This window comes from Podarcis liolepis (genome assembly GCF_965112155.1).
Source record: "Podarcis liolepis genome assembly, chromosome: 8".
NCBI lineage: Eukaryota > Metazoa > Chordata > Lepidosauria > Squamata > Lacertidae > Podarcis > Podarcis liolepis.
In genome coordinates this window covers 66,958,584-66,982,479 of record NC_139560.1, presented here as the reverse complement: position 1 = coordinate 66,982,479, position 23,896 = coordinate 66,958,584, and the positions used below count along the sequence as shown (strand labels likewise).

The window sequence follows — 23,896 nt, the reverse complement described above, 5'->3', positions numbered from 1 at the left end:
AAATAGGAAAAAAGCCTCTTCCCCTGTTTACACTCCCCCCCTTCTCCAGCCAGTTGCTTTGTTTCCATGTGCTCTTGGCCTTTTGTCCTGTGGCTCAAGTTTAACGGTTTTATTTTACTATTTACCCATTCCTAATTATGTTTGGTCTATGTAACCTTGTTCTTAACCTGTAATTCCCTTTTTACGACTTTGAGAATTGTTTTCTGCTATAAATCAAGGGGGGGCCCTTGTCTAGGAGGAAAACATTGCCTGTGTTCTTTAAACAGCTGGCCTTCTTGCCTGGCATGAAACTTTTGAAAATCTTTAAGCTCTCTCTTTAATTTAGGAACCTGATCAAGATATAAGCCAATATATGCCTTGATTAAAAATGCAGTCTATATTCAGATGCCACAGGACAAAGAAACTAGCTGGGAGCTGGAGGCAGCAGGACTCAACAGCAGTGCCGGTTTCACCAGCAATATACCGCTGGTGAAACAGCCATTGCACTCTGCCCCAGCAGAGGGAGGATCAAGCTGAATCGGTGATGTGCCACTACAGCTTCTTTCTTCCTCTGCTTCTTTAAGCTGCTTGGCTGAGGAGCGTGCAGCTGCCCTTGCCTCAGCCGAGCAGTTTTACAGAGCGCTATTTCTGGGTTAGCGGAGTCTGTAACCTGAAGTGTATGTAACCCGAGGTACCACTGTAAAAAGGTAAAGGGACCCCTGACCATTAGGTCCAGTCGTGACCGACTCTGGGGTTGCGGCGCTCATCTTGCTTTATTGGCCGAGGGAGCTGGTGTACAGCTTCCAGGTCATGTGGCCAGCGACCTGGCGAACCAGAGCAGCGCACGGAAACGCCGTTTACCTTCCCACCTATTTATCTACTTGCACTTTGACATGCTTTCAAACTGCTAGGTTGGCAAAAACACACATATTAGTGAAATAGAAAATGCATTCTTGTAGTGGGAAATGTTGTGCAAAAATGTGTATATTTAGCAAAACATTAGAAAGATAGGTTGGGGCAAGTCCACAGAAAGTTTTAAGGTAAAGTCACATTTCTTGTTATCTAAAGAAAACCCTACACTTTTTCAGATGTGTGCAGCTGACAAAACATATGATGACTTCTTTCTCTCTCCTATTTCTTCTCCCAAACCAGGTAAAATACAGAATCTGTTGAATGAGGGGTCTATCGATTCGCTTACCCAGCTGATCTTGGTAAATGCACTGTACTTCAGAGGAAACTGGGCAAAGCCATTTAAGAAACAAGACACAACACAGCAGCCCTTCAGACTTAACAAGGTAAATAATTTCATACTGCTGAATAAAAAAAGGCAATAAGGCACTTCAAGCTACTATAGTCCATTGCCATGCCTATGGTGGTATCATGTACCTTGTTGTGCACTGTGAAGTAATGTAAGGGAGAGAGATCTCTTCTCCAAATAGCATATATAAAATGCATTTCCCCCCAGTTCCCCCATGAAGTTTAAGGCTCATGGACATGAAAGCATATTTGTCATATTGCAGCGAACAAGTAAGCCGGTGAAGATGATGTTCCAGCACGGTAACTTCAATTGGAACTACATAAAAGAAGTGAAGACTCAGATTCTTGAGCTCCAATATGTCAACAATGACCTCAGCATGTTTATACTCCTCCCTGATGACATCACTGATGACACCACTGGCCTGGAAATGGTAAAGAAAAGTAGTACTATTTAGAATATTTTAAAAGGGGGGTTGCTTTTTTATTTTTATTCCAGTTATTCACTGTGTGTGTAGACAGTGCTTCTTTTGGCATATTTTGTAGGAAAATGACTGAATTGCTTAGGATATAGAAAGATATGGATTTGGAACTTTGTCTTGATTGAAAATGACCCTTGATGTATTGAAAATGGGTTCATTCATCATGCCATGTGGGGAATCACACAAAACTCAGAAGAGAAAATTCATTTCTAGTTATCCAAAACCCAAGAACATTGAGAGAAAAAGCTTGTCTTTCCGAAGGTTTTGCAAATGAGTGTGTTTTCATAACATTCAAAGAACATTTCTACACATCTAAAGGTGATGGATGTATATGGATGTTGCACGCTGATTTCTCAACAGACGTTTGTGTGTTTGGGCCAATAATACAGATTGTGTGTAATCATTTCGGCAGCCAGTGTTGTGTGGAGAAAGTTGAAAGGGAAACCTCCACCCATATTACTTCGACCTGAGGGATCCAATGAATCAGAATGCTGGAAGATTTGGGAGAGACATCAGGAACACATGAAAAACTTCCCTAAACAGGGCTGCCTTCAGATGTCTTCTAAAAGTCAGATAGTTGTTTATTTCTTTGACATCTGATGGGAGGCCCTCTGCCTGGTTCCCTGTAGTTTCACTTCTTGCAATGAGGGAACCGCCAGAAGGTTCTCGGAGCTGGACCTCAGTGTCCGGGCTGAACGATGGGGGTGGAGATGCTCCTTCAGGTATACTGGGCTGAGGCCATTTAGGGCTTTAAAGGTCAGCACCAACACTTTGAATTGTGCTTGGAAATGTACTGGGAGCCAATGTAGATTTCAGGACTAGTGTTATATGGTCTCAGCTTTAAAAGATGTTTGAATTAATTTATGGGAGATAAGGCAACCGGTAACTACTAACCATGCTAGTTATGCACCACCACCACATTTGGAGGCACTATTTCCATTGAAAACAAGTTGTTGGGAATTACAGGTGGGCTCATTTCCTACTTTCAGGTTCCCCATAGACATTTGATTAGCCACTGTGAGAACAGGATTCTAGACTTGATGAGCTCTGCTTAGGTTCTCGTGGTGAAGTGGATACAGTACCTGTCTTGAACTTAGGAGTTCAAGTTCAAATCCCTAATCAGAGAGCTACGATCCCCAGAGTCTTTTAACAATCAATGCCTCTACCTAGGGGAGTGTGTGAAGTTTTTGAAGACTATCCCATTGTACTGTATACAGCTCTCCAGCCAACCTCTTTCTCCTTCTTAATGGAAAAGCTCTTTGCTTCTTCAAATTATCTTGAGCAACTATACTAAAATGCCACTCCTTGGCATTATGACTTATACAGTGGTACCTCAGTTTTTTAACGTCTCCGTTGATGAATGCTTTGGTTTCTGAACTCCGTAAACCTGGAAGTAAATGCTTTGGTTTTCAGACACTTTTCGGAAGTCAAACATGCCCCGCGGCTTCTGTTTTGAGTTTTCCCTATTGAGTTTTCCATTTTGAGGCTTCTGTATTGAGTTTTCGGTTTTCGAACATTTCGGAACTCGAATGGTCTTCCAGAACGGATTACGATTGAAAACTGAGGTACCACTGTATTCAGTTGGGCTTGCTCAAGTGTTAGCTTCTCATCTGAATTAGTCATATCCTGCTTTAATAACACCATAGATATTTGTTGATGGAAATCCTGTTCCATTCCACCTCTTCTTTTTGCAGACATGTATTTTTCATCTTGTGATATACTGTGTTGACTGTTGAAAACCTTTGACATTGCACTCAGTGCTAGAAGAATGCATTGCATCATAGCTGAAAGGCTCTGTAAACTAGCCTGGACTTCAAGAAATAATAATACTTGCAGTGTTTTGCTGTTCATCAGTCAGTTTAGTGTATATTCCCCAAAACGACATTCAAACACAGCTGTACATTTAATTTAGCAAACCTGGATAACTTTTCCAACTTACTGATAGTTTGATTTTCTTTGTGTCTGCAGCTAGAAAATAAATTGACTTATGAAGCCTTATCCAAGTGGACCAGCCCAGAAGAAATGGAAGAAATTGAAGCAAATGTTTATCTTCCTAGGACCCAGTTAGAAGATCACTATGAGTTAAAGGCAGCTTTGACCAGCATGGGGATAACAGACGCCTTCACTGTAGGCCAAGCCAATTTCACAGCAATGTCTGAAAAAAGGAACCTGATTTTGTCCCAAGTTTTCCACAAGTGCTTTGTTGACATTAACGAAGAGGGCACAGAGGCTGCTGCTTCGACAGGTGCTACTATAGATGGGCGAAGTACTGGGGGTGCGACTTTGTTTGCAGCTGACCACCCTTTCCTCTTTTTCATCCGGCATAACGAAACCAAAAGCCTCCTCTTCTGGGGCAGATTCTGTTGCCCTTAAAGTATTTCAGCTTTCGACATGACTGGAAGAATCCGCGACCAGAAAGAGGAGGAAACACAAGAAGACTGGAAGAAATTTAAAGAAGATTTAGTGATCTACTGTAAAATAAGATAATTAGGAAATCCCTAGAAGTAACAGATTAGGCTAAGGGATAGAAAAAGATTAATAATAAAGATTATTATGGATGACAATCAGAAGTAAGTTTGTAATGAAAGAAGATGCTGATGTTATAAATATGAAATTGGGAACTGCTAAATATGTAATATGATGAAATCCAGATTGGAGGATGTTGAGGAAGTCTTTTAGCAATGTAAATACACCAGGGAATAAGAAGAAGAAAATCTTTTATTTTATGGGTTTTTATTATTGTTAAGTTTTTATGTTGTGTCAAATGTAATGTTTTTCTTTTGTGTTTTTGTCTATGTGTTATAAGAGAAAACTAATAAATTTTGGGGGGGAAATTTAAAGTATTTCAGCTTTCTCTTAGCAAACAGGAAGGATCTTGCGGCAGCAGGAATGTGGCACAACAGAGGCACCGTTTTCCAAAGCTATGTCTAAATATGGTGTTCTTGCCTGACTTTCCTTTATGCTTGCGGGGGAGTGCATATGGCCACAGCTGACATGTGCTCAGCAACAAGTCAACTCACTCTCAAACCATGCATAAAATAGTCTCTAGGGTTCTTGGGTTTTTTGCTATGTCTTTTTCTAAATTGCATTGTTTGGTATACACAGGGCCTTGATGCAATGCTTTTCAACAATAGACTTGCTGACAGGAGAAAAACAAAAACTAGCCCATGGCTGTCAGTGGACTTGCACCCTAGTAATTATATATTTTTCAAATTTATTTTATTAAATTTGTATAATAAAATAGAGCGGTTCGTAGCATAAAAATACAAGATAAAAGAACACAAAGCATAGGAGCCAACTCATTGGGGCCGAGGGCTCTTCAGCCCCCCAATAAAATATTTGAGGTGCTGCCCCCCCCCAAGTTAAAGAGCATTGCCATTAAAATGGTGTGCATGTACTACATCATGTGATTATGTGGGGCAGGGCTTACCTGCCCCCCAATATTTTATTCAAGTTGGCACTCGTGACATAAGGTACATAATAAAAACAAAACAAAAAAATAACCCTCCTTTCCTAAAAACATATTTAACTTGGGACTCGGCTACATTAGTAAAGAAACAACAATTTGAATGCTCTATAAACATGCAACACCAGGTGATGCCAGAAAGCAGGAAATTTGTATACATGATTTCCCATAGTTCCCCCCCATTTGTTACAACTATCTAATTTCTGACTTATTTATAGCATCCCCCCCACCCCCGTGTAGATCCACCCATGTTATGGGATATTAATCAGCTAAACACCTGGTTGAAGAGGAACGATTTCACCTCGCGCCTAAAGGTGTACAAAGAAGAAGAAGATTTATTGCATTGCATTCATGTATAAATGTTGCATTAAATACCATAAATGTAGGGTTGTAATTTATATTGTGCGTGGCGATCACTTGTCATTTCCCCCCATGTTGAAATGTGTTTGTGTACATATATAAACAGAATATGTAATATAGCAAATAAAATTAATTTTACTACACCATCAGGAATGCAGAATGTTTCATGTCTGGTAGACGCGGGAATTGAAACAAAATGGTGGATCCAAATGGCAGGTTGGTACTGTACTGGAGACAAGCCTTGCCACTTTTCAGCTAAGTCATGCCTGAAAGGAGGATGGTGTAGAAGAGGGAGATGAAACCACAACACACCAATGAAACCTGCATCCATCCTCTTCCCCTCTTTTCAGTTCGGCTCTTAGGAAACCTTGCTGGTTGCTTAGTTTTGCAGCTTGAACCCTTGCCTAACTCCATACGTGTTTACAAACCAAACTAAGTTGAGCCTGGTTCTCCTTTTCATGAAAGATTCAGAAATGCCAGACCAATTTGTGATACAAACCACTACAGTACACAGAGGTGCCAACTTGCACCAAAGATCGAGGGGGATGGGTGACGTCACCCACATGGCATGCAACGTGCGATGTCACATGACGTTTCAGGAGGAGCCAGGGGATGGAGCTGAATGCAGAGGCCGAGGGCTCTTCCTGTCTCACGCTATGCAATTTTCCATGGCATAACGTGGAGCCAGTCACTAAAGCCAGGCTCAACTCAGCTTCCTCTGCCCCGACAGTAGGGAACACTGGGGGGCAGCCCCCCAAAATTATTGGGGGGGATGCACCAGCAAGCAAATAGCACACAAGGTTTGAATAGCAGGGAGCCATTTCCCATGCAGTAAATAGGAGTTCTATGAGCTTCCAAAGCTTGCTATCCAATTCCCATATTTCATGCAGTAAAGAAGAGTTCTATGAGATTCCAATGCGGGTGGCACTGTGGGTTAAACCACAGAGCCTAGGACTTGCCGATCAGAAGATCAGCGGTTCGAATCCCCGCAACGGAGTGAGCTCCCATTGCTCGGTCCCTGCTCCTGTCAACCTAGCAGTTCAAAACCACGTCAAAGTGCAAGTAGATAAATAGGTATCGCTCCGGTGGGAAGGTAAACGGCATTTCCGTGCGCTGCTCTGGTTCGCCAGAAGCGGCTTAGTCTTGCTGGCCACATGACCCGGAAGCTGTACACCGGCTCCCTCGGCCAATAAAGTGAGATGAGCGCCGCAACCCCAGAGTCAGCCACAACTGGACCTAATGGTCAGGGGTCCCTTTACCTTTACCTATGAGATTCCAAAGCTTGCTATCCTATTCCTACATTTGATCCAACTAAGTGAACAATCCTATCCACAAGACACTGGTGTAAAGCAAGTCACTATAAGTTAAGCTGATGTAAATTTACAGTGGATCCAAACTCTGTTCAGTAGTGGGAGTACTGCTGGCTGAGCAGGCCTAAGGCTGGCAGAGGGAAAACCAGTCCTTAAAATAGTGTTTGAGTTATACCACCTTTTTCGCCAGCCTAATTTACACTGGATTTCCAGGTCTGACCTGAATGGGCTTACGATCCAGCCTAACCACACCCTCTCTGGTCCAACCCCAGAATCAGTGGCGTAGCGTGGGTTGTCAGCACCCGGGGCAAGGCAAGTAATTTGCGCCCCCTAACCAGGTAGGGGCAGAGAGCTGCGAGTGCAAGCGCCCCCCCATGTTGCGCCCGGTGCGCCCGGCCCCCCTGCACCCCCCACGCTACGCCACTGCCCAGAATGCCCCTTTCCCAAGCCTTATGCCAGTTTACGATTTGCTTTGTCCCATCTGAACTTGGATAGAGGAGATATGTTGACATATCTCTCTGACTGTGCCAAAGATGAGGGATCTAATCTGGTTTAGTCTGACTGTGCCAGGAACCTCCCAGGTCAACTGGATATTCACTAGATTCCAACCCTCTCATTCCAGCAGATCTTGCTATAGGATTGATCTCTAAATGTGTTATTTGAAGAACTTTTTCCTCTTTCAGACTAATGCAGAACTGCTCTTATAAAAAGGTAAAAGGTAAAGGTACCCCTGCCCGTACAGGCCAGTCTTGACAGACTCTAGGGTTGTGCGCCCATCTCACTCAAGAGGCCGGGGGCCAGCGCCGTTTGAAGACACTTCTGGGTCACGTGGCCAGCGTGACAAAGCTGCATCTGGCGAGCCAGCGCAGCTCACAGAAACGCTGTTTACCTTCCCGCCAGTAAGCGGTCCCTATTTATCTACTTGCACCCAGGGGTGCTTTCGAACTGCTAGGTTGGCAGGCGCTGGGACCAAGCAACGGGAGCGCACCCCACTGCGGGGATTCGAACCGCCGACCTTTCGATTGGCAAGCCCTAGGCGCTGAGGCTTTTACCCACAGCGCCACCCGCGTTCCACTGCTCTTATAACAAATAAAATAGTTTAGTAATAGCTCTGATAATACAACGTAGCTGACAGTCTTTCAGCTTCGCAGCAGACAATGCTGTCAGTTGATAGAGGATGGGCAAGATGTTGAAATGGAGGATATAAAAGAGGAGAAGTGAAGGTTGCTCTGCATTTATTGCTACAGAACTGTGTCTTCACAAACACCACAACCTGTCAGAGGAATCGCCAAAAGTGTAGCAGCTGCAGGTACTGTGACATTTTAAGCTTGTATAACTTGTTTTGCCACGAAACCTTAAACTTGGGTGAAAAGGGCAAAAGATTGCTATCTATAAATGTGAAAAAAGCAACGTTGCAAGTGTCAGATATTCCTTGTGCTTATAACGGAAGAGCAGGATTTAATTTGCTTATTAAAAGTGCATAAACAATTGGCAACAGTGCCTTCATTTGTCAAGTAGATAATGCTAGGCAAGGATATAGGGTGACCAGGATGCCTTGGGCATTATAAGTAGAAAGGTGAAACTTCAAATGAACAAAGATAGATAGATGATAGATAGATAGACAGATAGAGTGCTTTTTCTGGGGGGATGCAGGGGGATTCTAGGTAAGGGCTGTCGGTCCCCACTGCAGCTCCCCGGATAAACATATGTGCCAAATAGGACCAAACAGCTATTTATGATCTGCAACATACTGCTTTTCAACTCTCACTAGCCTCTCAACACAATTTCTCAAACGACTTGAGAGGCTGTTGCTGTTCAGTAGATTGCAAAATACAAGGACCTTGAGCTCACTGAACCAACTGCAAGGCTCTGTGTACCCTACTTCTCCACGCTGCACCCATGAGGCAAGGTGAGGCAAGGTGCCTCAGACGGCAGGATCTGCAGGGCAGCAGAACCCAACGTAGATCTTTATTTCCCCTTTGTTCCTGATGTAGATCTTCACTCACCCCTTCTTCCCTGGCGGGGGGGAGGGTGCCATTTTGTGGTTTGCATCAGGTGCAAAAATGTCTCAGGCTGGCCCTGGCTGCAACTGCAAAGGAGAAAGTGTCTCTAACTTACCATATGGATCATCCACACCGTGTAGGTTCTCTGTGCTACCACCAGAGGTTGCTGGTAATTGCTAATAAATAACATGGAAGTCTTGCCACATGGCCCAGGTCAACTACATTCTTCATGCACACAGCAGGCAGAAACTACCAAGACAGTTATTTTCAGGCGGTTTTCAAAGGATGTGGTAACACATATGGTTGCACATTGCATCACCAAACAAAAGAAAGATTTTAACTGCTTCAGAACCTCCTTGATGAACTTAATGCGCTGTAATTCTATGTATTACAGACCAGGTATGTTCCTTCACCTCTCTTAAGGTATACTGCATTGAACTTGCAATTTTGCTTATTTTACAATCATTTTAACATTTCAAAACTTGACTTCCTTCCCCTTCTTTCTGTGGTTCCTTAAATTTATTTTTAATATCTTCTGCATATCCAAATTAACTCAATTTGCTTTTTTATTCATCTTTTTTAAATATACAGTAGTACCTGTTTACAAACTAAATCCGTTCTGGAAGTCCGTTCTTAAAGTGAAACCATTCTTAAACCGAGGAGCGCTTTCTCTAATGAGGCCTCCTGCTGCCGGTACCCTTCCACCATTCAGATTCCATTCTTAGACCAAGGTAAAGTTCTCAAACCAAGACACTAATTCCAGTTTTGCAGAGTTTGTAAACCAAATCGTTCTTAAACTGGACTGTTCTTAAACCGAGGTACCACTATATACTCATAAAACTGCAGGTTATTCCAATAACCCTGCCAATGTTCTTATCCGTTTACAATTTATCTGTAAATCCTCAATAAACCATTTCCATTCTTTTATAAAAAAGTTTGTTGTCTTGATTTCTTATTCTTCCAGTAAGTTTCTGTATACGTATTCCATACGTTCTTGTATCCATTCTTCCTTTGTTGGAAATGTACTTGCAATTTATTAAGAACATACAAATTGCAGGCACAGCACATAATATTTCATTGGGGCTGCAAACTTAAAAAATTGTTTGGGAGAAAATCCCACTGAAGACAGCTAGCCTTTCTTCCTTGTTAACATACAGAGAATTGGGCCCTAAGGCACCAATATTGCCAAGTTATGTGTGGTAACAAATCTAGAGTTCAATGAGGTTTACAGAACATTAGGATGAGGTGACATATACAGAGCGCATGGATTGATTGGGAATGTATGGGGTGGGGTTATTTTTTATCCAGTTGCATGAATGCTTTAGCATCTAACGTTGGGACAAACTAACGAAAGTGCGAAAAGAAAAACACTTCTTTTGTCAGAGCAATGATTTGTCCTGTCTATTGCATTTTTCACAGGTTGCAGTAATGGACTCCCTCTCAGTAGCCAACGGCAGCTTTCTTCTAGATCTTTACAAAAAGCTGATCCAGTCATCTGAAGGCAATATTTTCTTTTCTCCTTGGAGCATCACATCTGTTCTAGCCATGGTCTACATGGGAGCCAGAGGTAGAACTGCCAGCCAGATGGCTGAGGTAGGCTCTTGAATTTGTCTGCGACCACCGCACATTTCAATCCTGCACATAGTTTGGAGATATAATACGGTGATACCTTGGTTCTCAAACTTAATCCATTCTGGGAGTCCGTTCGACTCCCGAAACCATTAAAAAACCAAGGCGCGGCTTCCGATTGGCTGCAGGAGCTTCCTGCACTCAAGCGGAAACTGTGTTGAATATTCGGCATCCAAAAAACATTCACAAACCGGAAGACTTACTTCCAGGTTTGCAGCATTCGGGAGCTGATTTGTTTAACAACTAAGCCGTTCGGGAACCACTGTACAATAAATGCTGTTGCTACATACGCCATCTGTTAAAGTGCTTTATTGCAACGTTGTATTGGACTACAACTACCATCTTCCTTAACCATTGATTAAGTTTTAGGGGGTTGATGGGTTTTGTAGGCCAGCAGAATCTGGGGACCCAAGATTGAAGAACACTGATCTGAAGAACATTGTTGTGTACATGAACAGGAGGAAGATGGGAAACCAGATAACCAACTGATACTAATAATGTCAACATGAAGGTGCAAACAAATCCACAGCTTAGCCATAGAAGAAAATGAAACTATAATTTGAAATTGTCAGAATTAAAACTACGATTTGAGAAAAACATTTCAGTGTTGAAAACAAGCTGGTCGTAATCTTGAATGCCATGTAAATATTTTATCAGTCTAGGTTCAATTGCTGAATTACTAAGAAATTATTGTATGTATCTGTTTTATGTAATTATCTTAAAAATAAATCTTTACGACTCTGCTTACAGGTGCTTCGTTTCAATGCCTCATCAGAAGAGTCTGAAAGGCCTTCACAGGTAATATCATTCTATAACAGGTTTGGCAATCCTAAACACTCTGGAAGCAAGTTATGTTGCCTTCCATGGGATTTACTGGTAAGGCAGCAGTCCTATGAAATTTACAACCCCTCCAATATTTGTGTTTTTGTACACTTTGAAGAGCTGCATTGCAAAATTTGGAGGTGTGGACATTTTGAAGGATAGCTGTGTTCAGGTTAGCATATTGGTTGGACAAGTGGGAGTTAGGTAGCTTCTCATTCAAATGCAAATAAAATTAAATTTCTCCATCTTCTTCTTTGGCAATCACTTGTAACTGAGTAAGATTGTCTCCCATGAACGCAGTCTTAGCATAAGGTTACCAGGTATTTTTCCAATGACTCTGGGGACACTTTTCAACTTCAGTCAAATTCAGTGGATTTTGTCAGGGGACTGATCTGTAAATCTGGGGACTGTTCCCGGGAAATGGGGATGTCTGGTAACCTTATCTTAGCAGTGATTCCGTAAGTGACTGTGGAGGCCAATTCTGGATCCACATGTCCTTCCACAGTAGGGACATAGGTTTCTGGGCGGGAGCTGATCATGGTGAGGGTTTGCCAAATGTGCCTTCTTCTTTGCATGTTTCTCCCTTGCATCCTGAGTTGGAGTGTCTTCAAAGCCCATGACACCTTTGGTAAAGGCTGTTCTCCAATTGGAGCGCTTGCAGGCCAGTGTTTCCCAATTATCGGTGTTTATATTACATTTTAACAAAGATTTGCCTTGAGTGAGTCTTTAAACCTCTTGTTGACCACCAGCAACAAATGCACTTTCCATTTTTAAGTTTGGAATGAAATAGTTCTTCTGGAAGATGATAATCAGGCATCCGTACAACATAACCAGTTCAAGCAGAACATAATATATAACATAACATATAACATAACATAACATAACATAACATAACATAACATAACATAACATAACATAACATAACATAACATAACATAACATAACATAACATAACATAACATAACATAACATAACATAACATAACATAACATAACATAACAACATAACATAAAACATAACATAAAACATAACATATGTTAATTAGAACATAATATAAATTATTGCATTGAGCATGCTAAAGTTTAGTCATTTTCCAAAGGAGGATGGAAGAGAAAAGCTAAACTCTGGGCAGCAACTAGTTTTGCATGATTGTCATTCTGAACAAGATATGGATGGTGAGGCAGACCTTCACACTATTTACCCTAAAATGATGTCAAGCAAGGCTGGATTTGGCCCTAGAGCCTCCAGTTGCTGATTCTTAGACTAAATTAATCACAAATGGCAATCATTCAATTTTCCCCTGGCAAATCCCCACCCCCAACTAAACTGCTACAGTCATACCTTGGATCTTAAACACCTGAACAAATCAGTTCCTGAATGATCAAAACCCGAAAGTGAGTGTTCCGGTTTTCGAATGTTCTTTTGGAAGAGGAACATCCAACGGGGCTTCTGCGGCTTCCGATTGGCTGCAGGAGTCTCCTGCAGCCAATCAGAAGCCGGGCTTTGGTTTCCAAACATTTTGGAAGCCAAATGGACTTCCAGAATGGATTCCGTTTGACTTTCAAGGTACGACTATTTGGAATTGTTATCTACCTATGCAGTACCATTGACTCTAATGCAACTGAGATTTTTATATGCAATGGTGTCTCCCTGTAAAGGAACCAGGACTCAGTAAAGATGAAACCATCAACAGTCAATTCCAGGAACTGATTTCTAAAATCAACCAACCCAATAACACCTACCTGCTGAAAACTGCTAATAGAGTATATGGAGAAAAGACTTTCGATTTTAACAGCGTGAGTATTTTATACTAAGCCGCCATGTTTCATTTGAAAATAGTTACATATATAAAAATATAGTTCTAATCACAAAGATTACTTCCACACAGTATAATTAGATAATATGGTGCTAAAAAAAACTGAAAGTGTTGTATGTGGTATATGATGCAATAATACTGAGCTAGAGGGTGATCATTATTAAATTTAATATACATTTTTTTGTGTGGTGCTTATTTCTAGATCTGTTTTTCACAGTAATAATTTCACGACGCCAATTTAAACATTTGCTTTTATTCAGCATGTTTGTATCCTGCTTTTCTTACAAGGATCTCAGAATGATATATATGGATTTATTCATTTTTTGTGTTTACAACCATTCTGTAAAGTAGGTTGGGCTTTCCAAAGACAATGAGTAGCAGCCACAAATGAGTCCGGATTCTAACCTGAGTTTCCACTGCAGTCTGATATCCTGCTCTGTGGTGAATCCATATGTGGATTGCACACCACCCCAATCTCTGAGCGGTGTGAGATTCTGGAGATTCCAGGGGTTGTGTTACCTTTGGAAATGAGGCACTGCACAGACTGTGGCGTCTTTATGATATATGGTTTATTTACACATATTGCAACCTTAGCCTAAAATGGAGGGGTTCACAGCATCAACACCCCATGGGCATAGCTGTCAACTTTTTCCTTTTTTTAAGGGAAATTCCCTTATTCCGAATAGGATTCCTTCCAAGAAAAGGGAAAAGTTGACAGCTACACCAATGGGTCATGTTTTTCTCATAGCCGCAACCTTAGACATTTTGGTTTCTCTTCAGATTGTATAAAACTTCTGCCTTAAATTCAAACCAAAATCAAACATTGGTATTGTCTCTCCGCATTCTCTCAGCTTGCTGGTTTATATCTGGCCCACATCACTGCAGACTCTCAGCTCTCATCTTTGTCTTTTTCTACCAGCCAGTTGAGGGACAGCGGTGGGCACCCCTTTGCTGCTTCACCCAAATCCATTTCCTTTGTTCCCCCAATGACCCATCACCCAGGCTATCACCTTAATAGAAAGCTGTCTTCTATTTTGACACTTTCTGGATCCAGGGGTTAGAAGGGTCTCTGCATGCAACCTACCTCCCCCTTCCCCCTTCCCCACAAAAGAGAGAAACTCATAACAATTTATATTTTTGCCCCAATAATTTTCAGGAGTACCTTCAGCTCACTAAGAAGTACTATCATGCAGAACTACAACCGGTTGATTTTTTGAATGCTGCAAAACAAGTCAGAGACCAGATCAACGTTTGGGTTGAAAAACAAACTGACAGTAAGCTTATTTATTCAGCCACTGCAGACTGTAATTCCAAGTATTACTCCACTGAATGCTCAGTTCCAGAATGTCCTTGAGTCTTAATGTCCTTAGAACCACTTAGGCAGTCAAGGGAATAAACCCTAAGCTACAAGAAAAGCAGAGAAAACAGTTTTAAAGTTAATTAAAGATTTACAAAATCCACCGTATCTCCAGGCTTGAAAACTGGATTCTGATTTCTATAGAGGGATAGAATGGCCCAGTTCTGGTACCCTGAAAATGCTTCATCACCTCTAGACAGCATGTCCAGTGGTCAGGGATGACATGTGTTTTAATCTTAAACATCTGGAGGATACCCTTGATGAGCGTTATGAGAAAGGGCTACAGCAAATCTTGGGTTTGTCCCAGGGCTGTCTTAAGCATATGCGGCACCAGGGTGCAAAGATCCGCCCGATGCCCCCACAGGTTGCCCAGTCCCAGGCGCACAGGAGGGCGGAGCCAGCCAGCCGCCTCAGCATCTTGTTGGTCCGGTTGCCCCCGAACTTGCAGCGCAGAGCCGTGCGCAGCAGAAGAGCCCGCCGCAGTGCTCCAACTGACGGGCGGGCTCTTCCCCGGACTCAACTCTTGGGCCCCAGACTCTCGGCCTGGCGCCCCTGAGAGCCCAGCGTCCGGGTACCCTAGCGCCTATGGGTAAGGCGGCCCTGGTTTGTCCACCCCCATCTTCTCTGATGCACCTGTGAGATCAGAAGCTTGCACTTCCAATTGGGATTAACCGTGGGTTAGTGTGTTAGCCAAACCCTGAACCATGGTTAATCTTAACTATCGTCAGCTGAAACAAGTCAGCTTCAAAAAGTGCAGTTTATGTTTCAACTAAAGATCTCTGCTTGTCTGAGTTTAGTTGATACAGCAAGTTGCAGTAATCTAAATAAAAGCTTCTTAACTCCTCCTTGGAGGTACACCGGGGGCAAGGAAAGCGCATGAAACTGAGGTTTGCTAAAGCTAGTTCTACATCCAAATCGTCCCATTTGTACAGGAAACCATGTGCAATTCCAATGTAAATGTATTTGAGGAACTCACACATTTTTCTGAGTTTTGAAAAAAAGAAGAAGTGACTTTCTGGGCATAATGTGCAATCCCTAGCTGCTTAAATATTGAAATCCATTTGTTCTATTTAGTTTCTCCCTGTAATGGCTTAATGGTTCCCATCATGGCTTAATGGTTCCCATGGCTTAATGGTTCCCATCATGCTAGCTGCTTCCCCTTTACAGCTCCAAGTAATATTCATGCAGGTGAATCAGCCAGCTAGAGCCTGGGTCTGGGAAAAGCAAGGTGCTTTAATGACAGAAATTCACTTTTCCATTTCACCTGAAGCACCCCACAAGTCATGGGGAAAGCAGTCGTGAGATTTATAGAAGAACTGGGAAAGAGTTCAGATGAGCGACTCCTAGGCTTGACTCAGAACAACACCATTCCTTTTAGAGCCATATCCTATTTGTATAGCAACACTGGGATGCCAATACATTAACAACACCCTTCTGTTTTCCAAAAGACAAAATCAAGAATCTTCTGCCTAAAGATTCGGTTGGGGCTCAAACAGCACTGGTCATAGTAAATGCCATTTACTTCAAAGGAAAGTGGGAGAAAAGATTTGAGAAAGCAAACACTACTGAGAAGCCTTTCAGACTGAGTAAGGTACGCAGGTGTTAATAAAATAAAAGGTGTGTTTTTCCATGAATATGACACATTCTGCTGGTATCAATTCTCTGTAAAATTATTCAGAGCTCTGTGCACAAGGAAAACCACTAAATGTTTATATTAAGAAAGAGAATTGTGGGTTTATTCTTGGTTTGAAAGTGTTGTCGTTAATTGAGTGTATCTCTTGAAAAGCTACAGTGCAATTCTAAACATGTCTATCCAGACGTAAGTCCTACTGATTTCAATGAGGGCTTGCTCCCAGGTAAAGCGTGTTTTAGATTGTGGCTTTATTCTTATTAAACTTACAAAGTTGCTACTGTAATGAATTCTGCTTAAATCTGGCATTGTGACTTATGCCTACCTTAATTGCTACTAATATGATGGTGAAACTTGGTTGGGGGGGGAATAAACATGTGATGATATAGCACTCTGAATTAAAGTGGCCAGGAGCAAAGCAAAATATAGTGAAACAAGTAGGATTCAAACACAGAAGGACTGTGTTGTAAATAAAAATATGCCCTTTTCCCTTATGGGGTATCCAAGAGCCCATATAGAGTCCTTACATAGGTTCCCTATTGGTAGGAGAAAATAACAGAGGCCAACCAGAGAATATTGAGAAGCAAAGCAGCTAGTAAGCCTGATCTTTATTGATCTGTTGCAACAGGGTGCTCCCCTCACACGCAGGAGAGGAAGAGGACCCCCCAAAATGTCGTGCAAGGGCTTATAAAGACTTTTGAAATTCCCATCCTCTAGCTCAAGACCACCCCCAGAAACATTATGCATACATCACAGAAGGGGTGTAACCTAAGACCACCCCTCAGATACATCCCACCTACATCACAGAAATTTTTATGTTGTTTTTCTCTTGTCCTTGTTTATCTCCTGTCTGGCAAGTTACTTGATTGGATTGCCTGGGGAGCCTGGCCATTCTTTTGTAGTGGTAAAATACTTATTTCCTGGGCCAGGTCACAAGCTCACACCTTATTCAAACAGACATATCCTTGAGACAGGATTTGTGAGGAAAGAGACAATGGGGAGGCTTATCCAGTTTAACCTTGCAGAGAAAGGATTTGGTCAGTTTAGGAATCAAAATGGTTCCAGGTTGGTCTTCCTGTGTTGATCTATGTATGTGCAGTTATGAATATTACCATATATCTAAGACCATAAAATTCCTATCACATGTGCACCAGCAGCTGCTCCCATTGCTATCCAAAGAATTACCAGTGCGGCAGAAAACCCTGATGTCACCCACTCAACCACACTCCCTCTGCACCTTTTGGACTAATCTAAAGCCACCTCAGATTGCCCAGGGCTAGATCTACATCGCCCTGTTTAATGTAATTAGAATGATACCAGGTACATCATTCTAAAACAGGGCATACTTGTAAATCAAAGTGTTTCTTACCTTTGTCCCCCCCCCCCCCATCAAAACACTGTCTCTCTACTGCTGGTTGTTCTGTAGTGCCACCTGGTGTCCCATTTTTAATAAAACATTATGAACATAAAAAAGTAGAGTGTCATGTGTCCAAATACGTTAGGAAAACCATTCCTTAACATTAAAAACCATGTGTGTAGATCTGCCCCAGGTTTAGATACGAGTGCTTGTTTTTAGCTTTTCAGTGCTGCTCGCTGGTGGAAACAACACTATTCCATTGTTCCCATTCTCATAACAACCCCCCCCAAGAAAAGTAATGAGGGGTGGGGTGGGAAGTTGCCCGTGTTTGAGAGAGAAAGGCCCTTTATTTAGTTTTAATGCTTCAAGCTTCTTGGTCTCTGACACATCTGAATGGCAGTTCATTTCAGTTGGGAAAAGGATCGCATGTGTTTTTTATTACAGACCCAGTCAAAGCCTGTGCAAATGATGTTTCTAAAAGGTACATTGCCAACCTTCTACATTGATATCCTGAGGGTTCGTATTCTTGAGCTCCCATATGAGAACAATGATGTCAGCATGTTCATCATGCTTCCAGACGACATCGAAGATGAGTCGACTGGTCTGGAAATGGTAAAACACTTGCTTTCATGTCTCCAGAGACTGTTAGACATTTCATTTCATCCCTAAATAAATCAGGGGTGGGGAAATCTGTGAGCCTCCAAAATGTTCCCGGACAACATTTGGACAGAGATGATGGGGTGGGGGGGTTGTAGTTCACTAGCACATAGAGGACCACAATTTCCTCACCCCTGATTTATATAAACAGAGATAGATGCACAAAACATTGTCTGATTTTTCCCGCATTGTCCATACATTTAAAGCACATGACTTTGAGGCATTCTGAAAGTAAAGGAAGGATTGAACACTGATTAATAAGAGTACGCACAGAGACTTGAACCAGCAAGACTCTGGGAAGGGTGCATATAATAATATTTATCTCCACCCTCCAGCCCATGTCGTTTTATTCACAAAAGAACTTTTTACAGAGTGTTCGTAAGAACCAATCAGATTTCTTCTGAGCATTTCAACAAACCCCATGTGGGGACAAAGTCAGATCAAAAGAAATTCTTTTAACTACAAAGACTACTCTGAGCATGCATACATAATCTGAGAGTAAATAAAAGAGGACTAGAGAAACTCCGGAGATCACAAACAGGAGTAAACAGGAGAGGATGGAAGGATGGCAAGGAGATAAGCATCTTTATCACCTTCCTGTGAAACTATTTCCGGACCCTAAGATCAACATCCTGAGATTAACATATTGGAAAGGCTACTTCAAAGAAGCTGCCCACTATCTTCCACAGCCCAGGATGCATGATGCAGCACCTGGCACCTGGCTGTGTACGTGACTTGTCAAGCCAGAGAAATGGAACAGGGGTGCAGAGGTGTGGATTGATCAAAAAACATATCAAAATAGTTTAAACCCAGTCAACGCAATGCTTTCATTGCTGACACAGATGGCTTACTCTATTGTTATAATTCCTCATAACAATCCCACCTGATCACTACATGACTCCCCCCAAAGGATCCTGGGAACTGCAGGTTATTCCCCAAAGAGCAACAGTTCCCTGCACTCTTAATGAACTACAGTTCCCAGGTTTCTTTGTGGGGGAGCCATGTGCTTTAAATGTAAGGTGTGAATGTGATGGAGCCTTATAAACCACAGGCTAGCCCAAGTCCACGAAAGTACAATTTTTTGCTTGTTTACTCAGAAGTAACTCCCATTGTGATCAGTGGGGCTTAATCTCAAGTGCATACAGTTGTACCTTGGATCCCAAACGCCCTGGAACTCGGATCTTTTGGCTCCCAAATGTCGCAAACTCAGAGGTGATTGTTCTGGTTTGCGAATGTTCTTTTGGAAGCTGAATGTCCGACGGGGCTTCTGTGGCTTCTGATTGGCTGCAGGAGCTTCCCGCAGCCAATCAGAAGCTGTGTTTTGGTTTGCGAATGTTTTGGAAGTCGAACGGACTTCTGGAATGGATTCCATTCGACTTCCAAGGTACAACTGTATATGAGTCAGCATAGAAGGGCTTGTTGCATTGTGAGCATAATCACCTAATTTTAAAAGAAAAACGAAAGAAAATAACATGCAGTAACCTTATGTATTTAGCAGTGACAAGAGCAGATGCAGACAAGTTACAGATACAGTGGCCAGATTTGGGGGTAGAGTGGGGTGGTGAAAGCACTATGGGCTCTTCAAGCTTGGAAATGCCTTTTATTTTATTTTATTCAAAATTTTTATTGATTTTCCAAAATTTATAAACAAACAAACAAACATAAATCCTAACTGTAATTATTCCATTCTTAATAACATTGTTACATGACTTCCTCGAATCCCCCTGGTTGAGTTTAAAAATATATCATTGTAACAGTTTTCCAAAACAAATTTCTCATGCAATTTACTTAATCAATTAATGTCTTTCTTTCTTTTCATATTAAATTTAAACATGTTATTCTATAACATCACATATTTAAATCCTAAGCCTATCTGGTGTTTGCAGGTATTCCTATTTAAATTATCTTAGCATATTTAACTAAATAGTCTTTGAATTTCCTCCATTCCTCCTGGTGCTCCTCCTCCTTCTGGTCGCGGACTCTTCCGATGAGGTCGGCTAGCTCCGCAAAGTCCATCATCTGCCATTCCTCCAGTGTTGGCACTTCTTGTGTTTTCCAATTCTTGGCTAACAAAATTCTAGCTGCAGTTGTGGCATACAAAAACAATCTAACATCTTTCTTGGGCAATTCCAAACCTGTTGTTCCAAGAAGAAAGGCCTCTGGTTTCTTAATAAATGTATATTTCAACATTTTTTTCAATTCATTATAAATCTTCTCCCAGAAGTCTTTCACCTTGGGGCAGGTCCACCACATATGATAAAAGGTATCTTCTTTTTCTTTACCTTTCCAACATAGATTATCACTATTGTGATATATCTTTGCTAATTTTACAGGGGTTAAATACCATCTATACCAGTGTTTCCCAACCTTTTTTGGGCAAAGGCACATTTGTTTCATGAAAAAAATCTCGAGGCACACCACCATGCCAGATGGGGAAAGGTCACTTTTTACTTATGTAAAAAAAAATTTAAAAATAGTAACAGCATAGAAGGTAATGGTTAGGCTAGCATCCCTCTTCCAAATATGCTAGGTTTTTATTTGCAGGGACTGTTCTACATGGGAAAGCATTCAGCACTGTCATTCTCCCATCTGCCATCTGAATTGGTACTATTCTGGGTCAACTTACTCTGCTGCATGTGTAGATGAAAATGGCACCAAGTGTGGGGGAGGGGGCAGAACAGGTTTCAGATACAGGATATTAAGCATACACGTACTTCAGATTGAACTGGTTGCTTGCTTTGCAAGTTTTCATTTCCCAAATGACTGCCTTGGCAAGCGCAATGCCTACCAGGCTCAACGCCGGTCTCGCGCTGCTGCTTCCCGCGCTCTCAAGGACCCGGGAGGAGGAAGGCGTGAAGGGAATCCCGAAGGCGCGAAAACCTCGCGCATGCGCAGGCCTTCCGCCTGCGACAGCCCAGTAGGCTGGCCGAAGCGAGCGGCGATGGGATGTGGGAGGGAGCTCGCTCGCCGCCCCGCGTGTGCCTATGTGGGGCACGTTACACTGACATAACTTAATCAAATTATGAGTCTTGTGAAGGAGATGATTCTCTCTATAGTCTATACATTCTTTTCTTCACACAACACATTTTATTAAGTAGTCTTATATGCTATTCATATCTTCTTCTTCTAAAGCTGCATTATTCTTGTGTATACCTTCCTACACCTTTTCCAGTTCTCTTTAACAGCCTTCTCATTAAATTTGCCTCTCCCCCCCCCCCCCGCGCCGTGTGCACACTGAGACTGCGCCCACATCACGCACTTAAAACACATTTTAAGCACTTTCCCCCCTCCCAAGAATCTTGGGAGTTGATGTTTGTTAAGAGTGCCGGGAACTGTAGCATTAAATGTGCTTTAATGGTGTGCATTCAGCTTTGATGTAAATGCTTTCATTGAGCGAGCAACCATGACCGCAAGATCTTTCCTTGGAAAATCACTGCCAGTTCAGGACCTGCCACTGCATATGTGAAGGCTTTCCAGAACGCATCGCTTTATGCTTACATTGAACCTCATCTGCTGCCCATTCTCAGCTTAGAGAGCTGCTTTGGCATTTCTTCACTGGTTGCTTGGGTTCCCCACCCCACCCCCATATATATATATTGGGGTTTTATATTTCAGCACGCGTTTTGCAACCCTGGAGAAATCAACGTACTAAAAAGAACGCAGGGAAACGCCCAGCTTCAAACAGCAGCCCGTGGAGGGCAAGAGGCGTGACGACGGGGGGCGGGGCTTAGGGGCTCGCCCCCGCAGTCTCCTCCCACTGGTTTAGTTAACTCGTTTACAGAGCGCTCGAAAGGGGCTTAAGATTCACTAGGAATAGTGCGCTTGACGGTACACGTGAAACTCTGGATTTAGTGGTTTTCCACGCCGGCTTTAGACGGTCGTGTGCATTACAGTACTGGACTTCCTTCGAAATGTGGTGATTCTGGCTGGCTGCACCCCAGGGCCCCCCTGCTCACTGGACTTCTGCCCCAGAGCCCTACACAGAGGAAGAGAAACGGGTCTCTTTGCATCTCGTCTGGGGAAAATAATAGCCGAGAGGAAGCAGGCTGCGGACCGATAGGGAAGCTCGAGAGAGGGACTCGTTTCTGCAAATGTGAGGCATGGGATCCGCGACACTTCCGCCTACGATCTCCCCTTCACTTAAAAACAAACAAACAAACCCTTCCCTCCAGCCCCATGGAAGCCGTGTAGGGAAAGGGGCAGTGGAGGGCTGTCTGAGCCCCGCAGCTTGTTGTCGCTTTTGCAGTGCGTGGGGGAATCTGCTCCTTGGGCAATGGTGCTTCCCGGCACTTGAGAGCAACTTGGCAGGCGGAGGGAACGGGGCGCTAATTACCTTTGTCACCAGCTCCTTTTCTACCCTAAAGTGAGCAGGAAGCATATAATCTGCCCTGTCAGAGAGGAGGCTGAGGAGGGTGAAAGCCCCGCCCCCACCTGCCCCCGGCCTCCTGCAGCCCCACATGCCTCGAGTCGCAGGGCTGTCATGTTACAGCCCCGTGACGTCAGCGCCACGCAGGCAGCCAGGCAGGCAGATGGCGAGAGCCCCGCGCTGGGCGGCCTCTCCTTGCCGCCGCCACCCCGCCTCTCGCCGCCCGACTCGCCCGCCTCCCTCCCACGGCACACCAGGCAACGTCTCGCGGCACACTAGTCTCGCGGAACACCGGTTCGGAAACACTGCACTAGGTCAGTGTTTCCCAACCTTTTTTGGGCAAAGGCACACTTGTTTGATGAAAAAAATCTCGAGGCACACCACCATTACAGCCCCGTGACGTCAGCGCGCAGCGTCGCGCCGGGAGGGACGCACGAAAGTGTAAGTTTCAATTATTTCCCCTCCCCTCCTGTGTAAAGGGGAATAAACTCTGCTAAGTAAAGGCACTTGCCACAGCAGCGTCAACGTCACAGCACCCACCGGCACCCAAGAGAGAAGGGGTCTCAGCAGCCCTTTTGCCAGGAAGAGGAGCAAGAACGAGAGGAGGAAGAGGAAGAGAGTCCCCCCCAAAAAAACATTCTCCTTTTGATCTTCCTTATTTGCAATTCCTCATTGCAAAACAGCGGTTGATATACAGCTGATTTTTTTGTTATTACAGTCCCCACCCCCTCACCTAGAAAAACACCACCTGTCAATTTTATTATTATTATTATTATTATTATTCCCCGCCACTCTGGGAGGCTGAAGCCCTTTAAGGCTTCCTTCTGTCCACTCTCTGTGAATTACCTGCCCAGAGCGGGTTTCGGGGGGGGGCGCTGCTGCCGGTGTCCTCCCCGCCGAGTCTCGCCTTGCCCGGCGCGTGGCGTCCGCCCTTTCCCACACTCTGCCGGCTGCGCTGCCAAGCCCCGCGGCTCGGCCTGTCAGCGTTACCGGGCTCGGCGGGCGGTAATTCCCGAAGAAAGCCGGCGGCGCTTGAAGAGCTGGCAAGCCCCCATTTGCATGTCTGTTTTCCGCAGCCCTTGGAGAGGATTAAGTTCCCTCCTTCCTGCCGGGGAACCTCCAAGCTTTGGGGGTGGGGGGGGAGGAGGCAGCAAAGCGAGGCAGGAAGGAGAGCGCGGCTTGGCTGGGTGAGCTTTGGCAGGGGCAGGGAATGAGAGCAGCGAGGCGGGCGCTGTGGACAGAGGCGCTGCCTGCCGAGCTCGCAGGCAGCCAGGCAGGCAGACGGCGAGAGCCCCGCGCTGGGCGGCCTCTCCTCGCCGCCACCGCCCCGCCTCTCGCCGCCCGACTCGCCCGCCTCCCTCCCACATCGCTGCTCGCTTCGGCCGGCCTACTGGGCTGTCGCAGGCGG

The 23,896-nt window shown here is 43.7% G+C and overlaps 1 protein-coding gene across 1 annotated transcript in view; it reads left to right on the top strand.

The window, feature by feature from the left end:
• The window catches only part of LOC310713851 (uncharacterized protein), a 50,701-nt gene that overhangs the window by 9,036 nt on the left and 17,769 nt on the right, over positions 1–23,896 (top strand). The window contains exons 7-15 of the mRNA XM_083518416.1: positions 1,132–1,274; positions 1,500–1,667; positions 3,684–4,082; positions 10,274–10,447; positions 11,234–11,281; positions 12,964–13,101; positions 14,278–14,395; positions 15,927–16,069; positions 17,910–18,077. Coding sequence (XP_083374542.1) covers positions 1,132–1,274; positions 1,500–1,667; positions 3,684–4,082; positions 10,274–10,447; positions 11,234–11,281; positions 12,964–13,101; positions 14,278–14,395; positions 15,927–16,069; positions 17,910–18,077 — 1,499 coding nt within the window. The remainder of the gene's footprint in view (positions 1–1,131; positions 1,275–1,499; positions 1,668–3,683; positions 4,083–10,273; positions 10,448–11,233; positions 11,282–12,963; positions 13,102–14,277; positions 14,396–15,926; positions 16,070–17,909; positions 18,078–23,896) is intronic.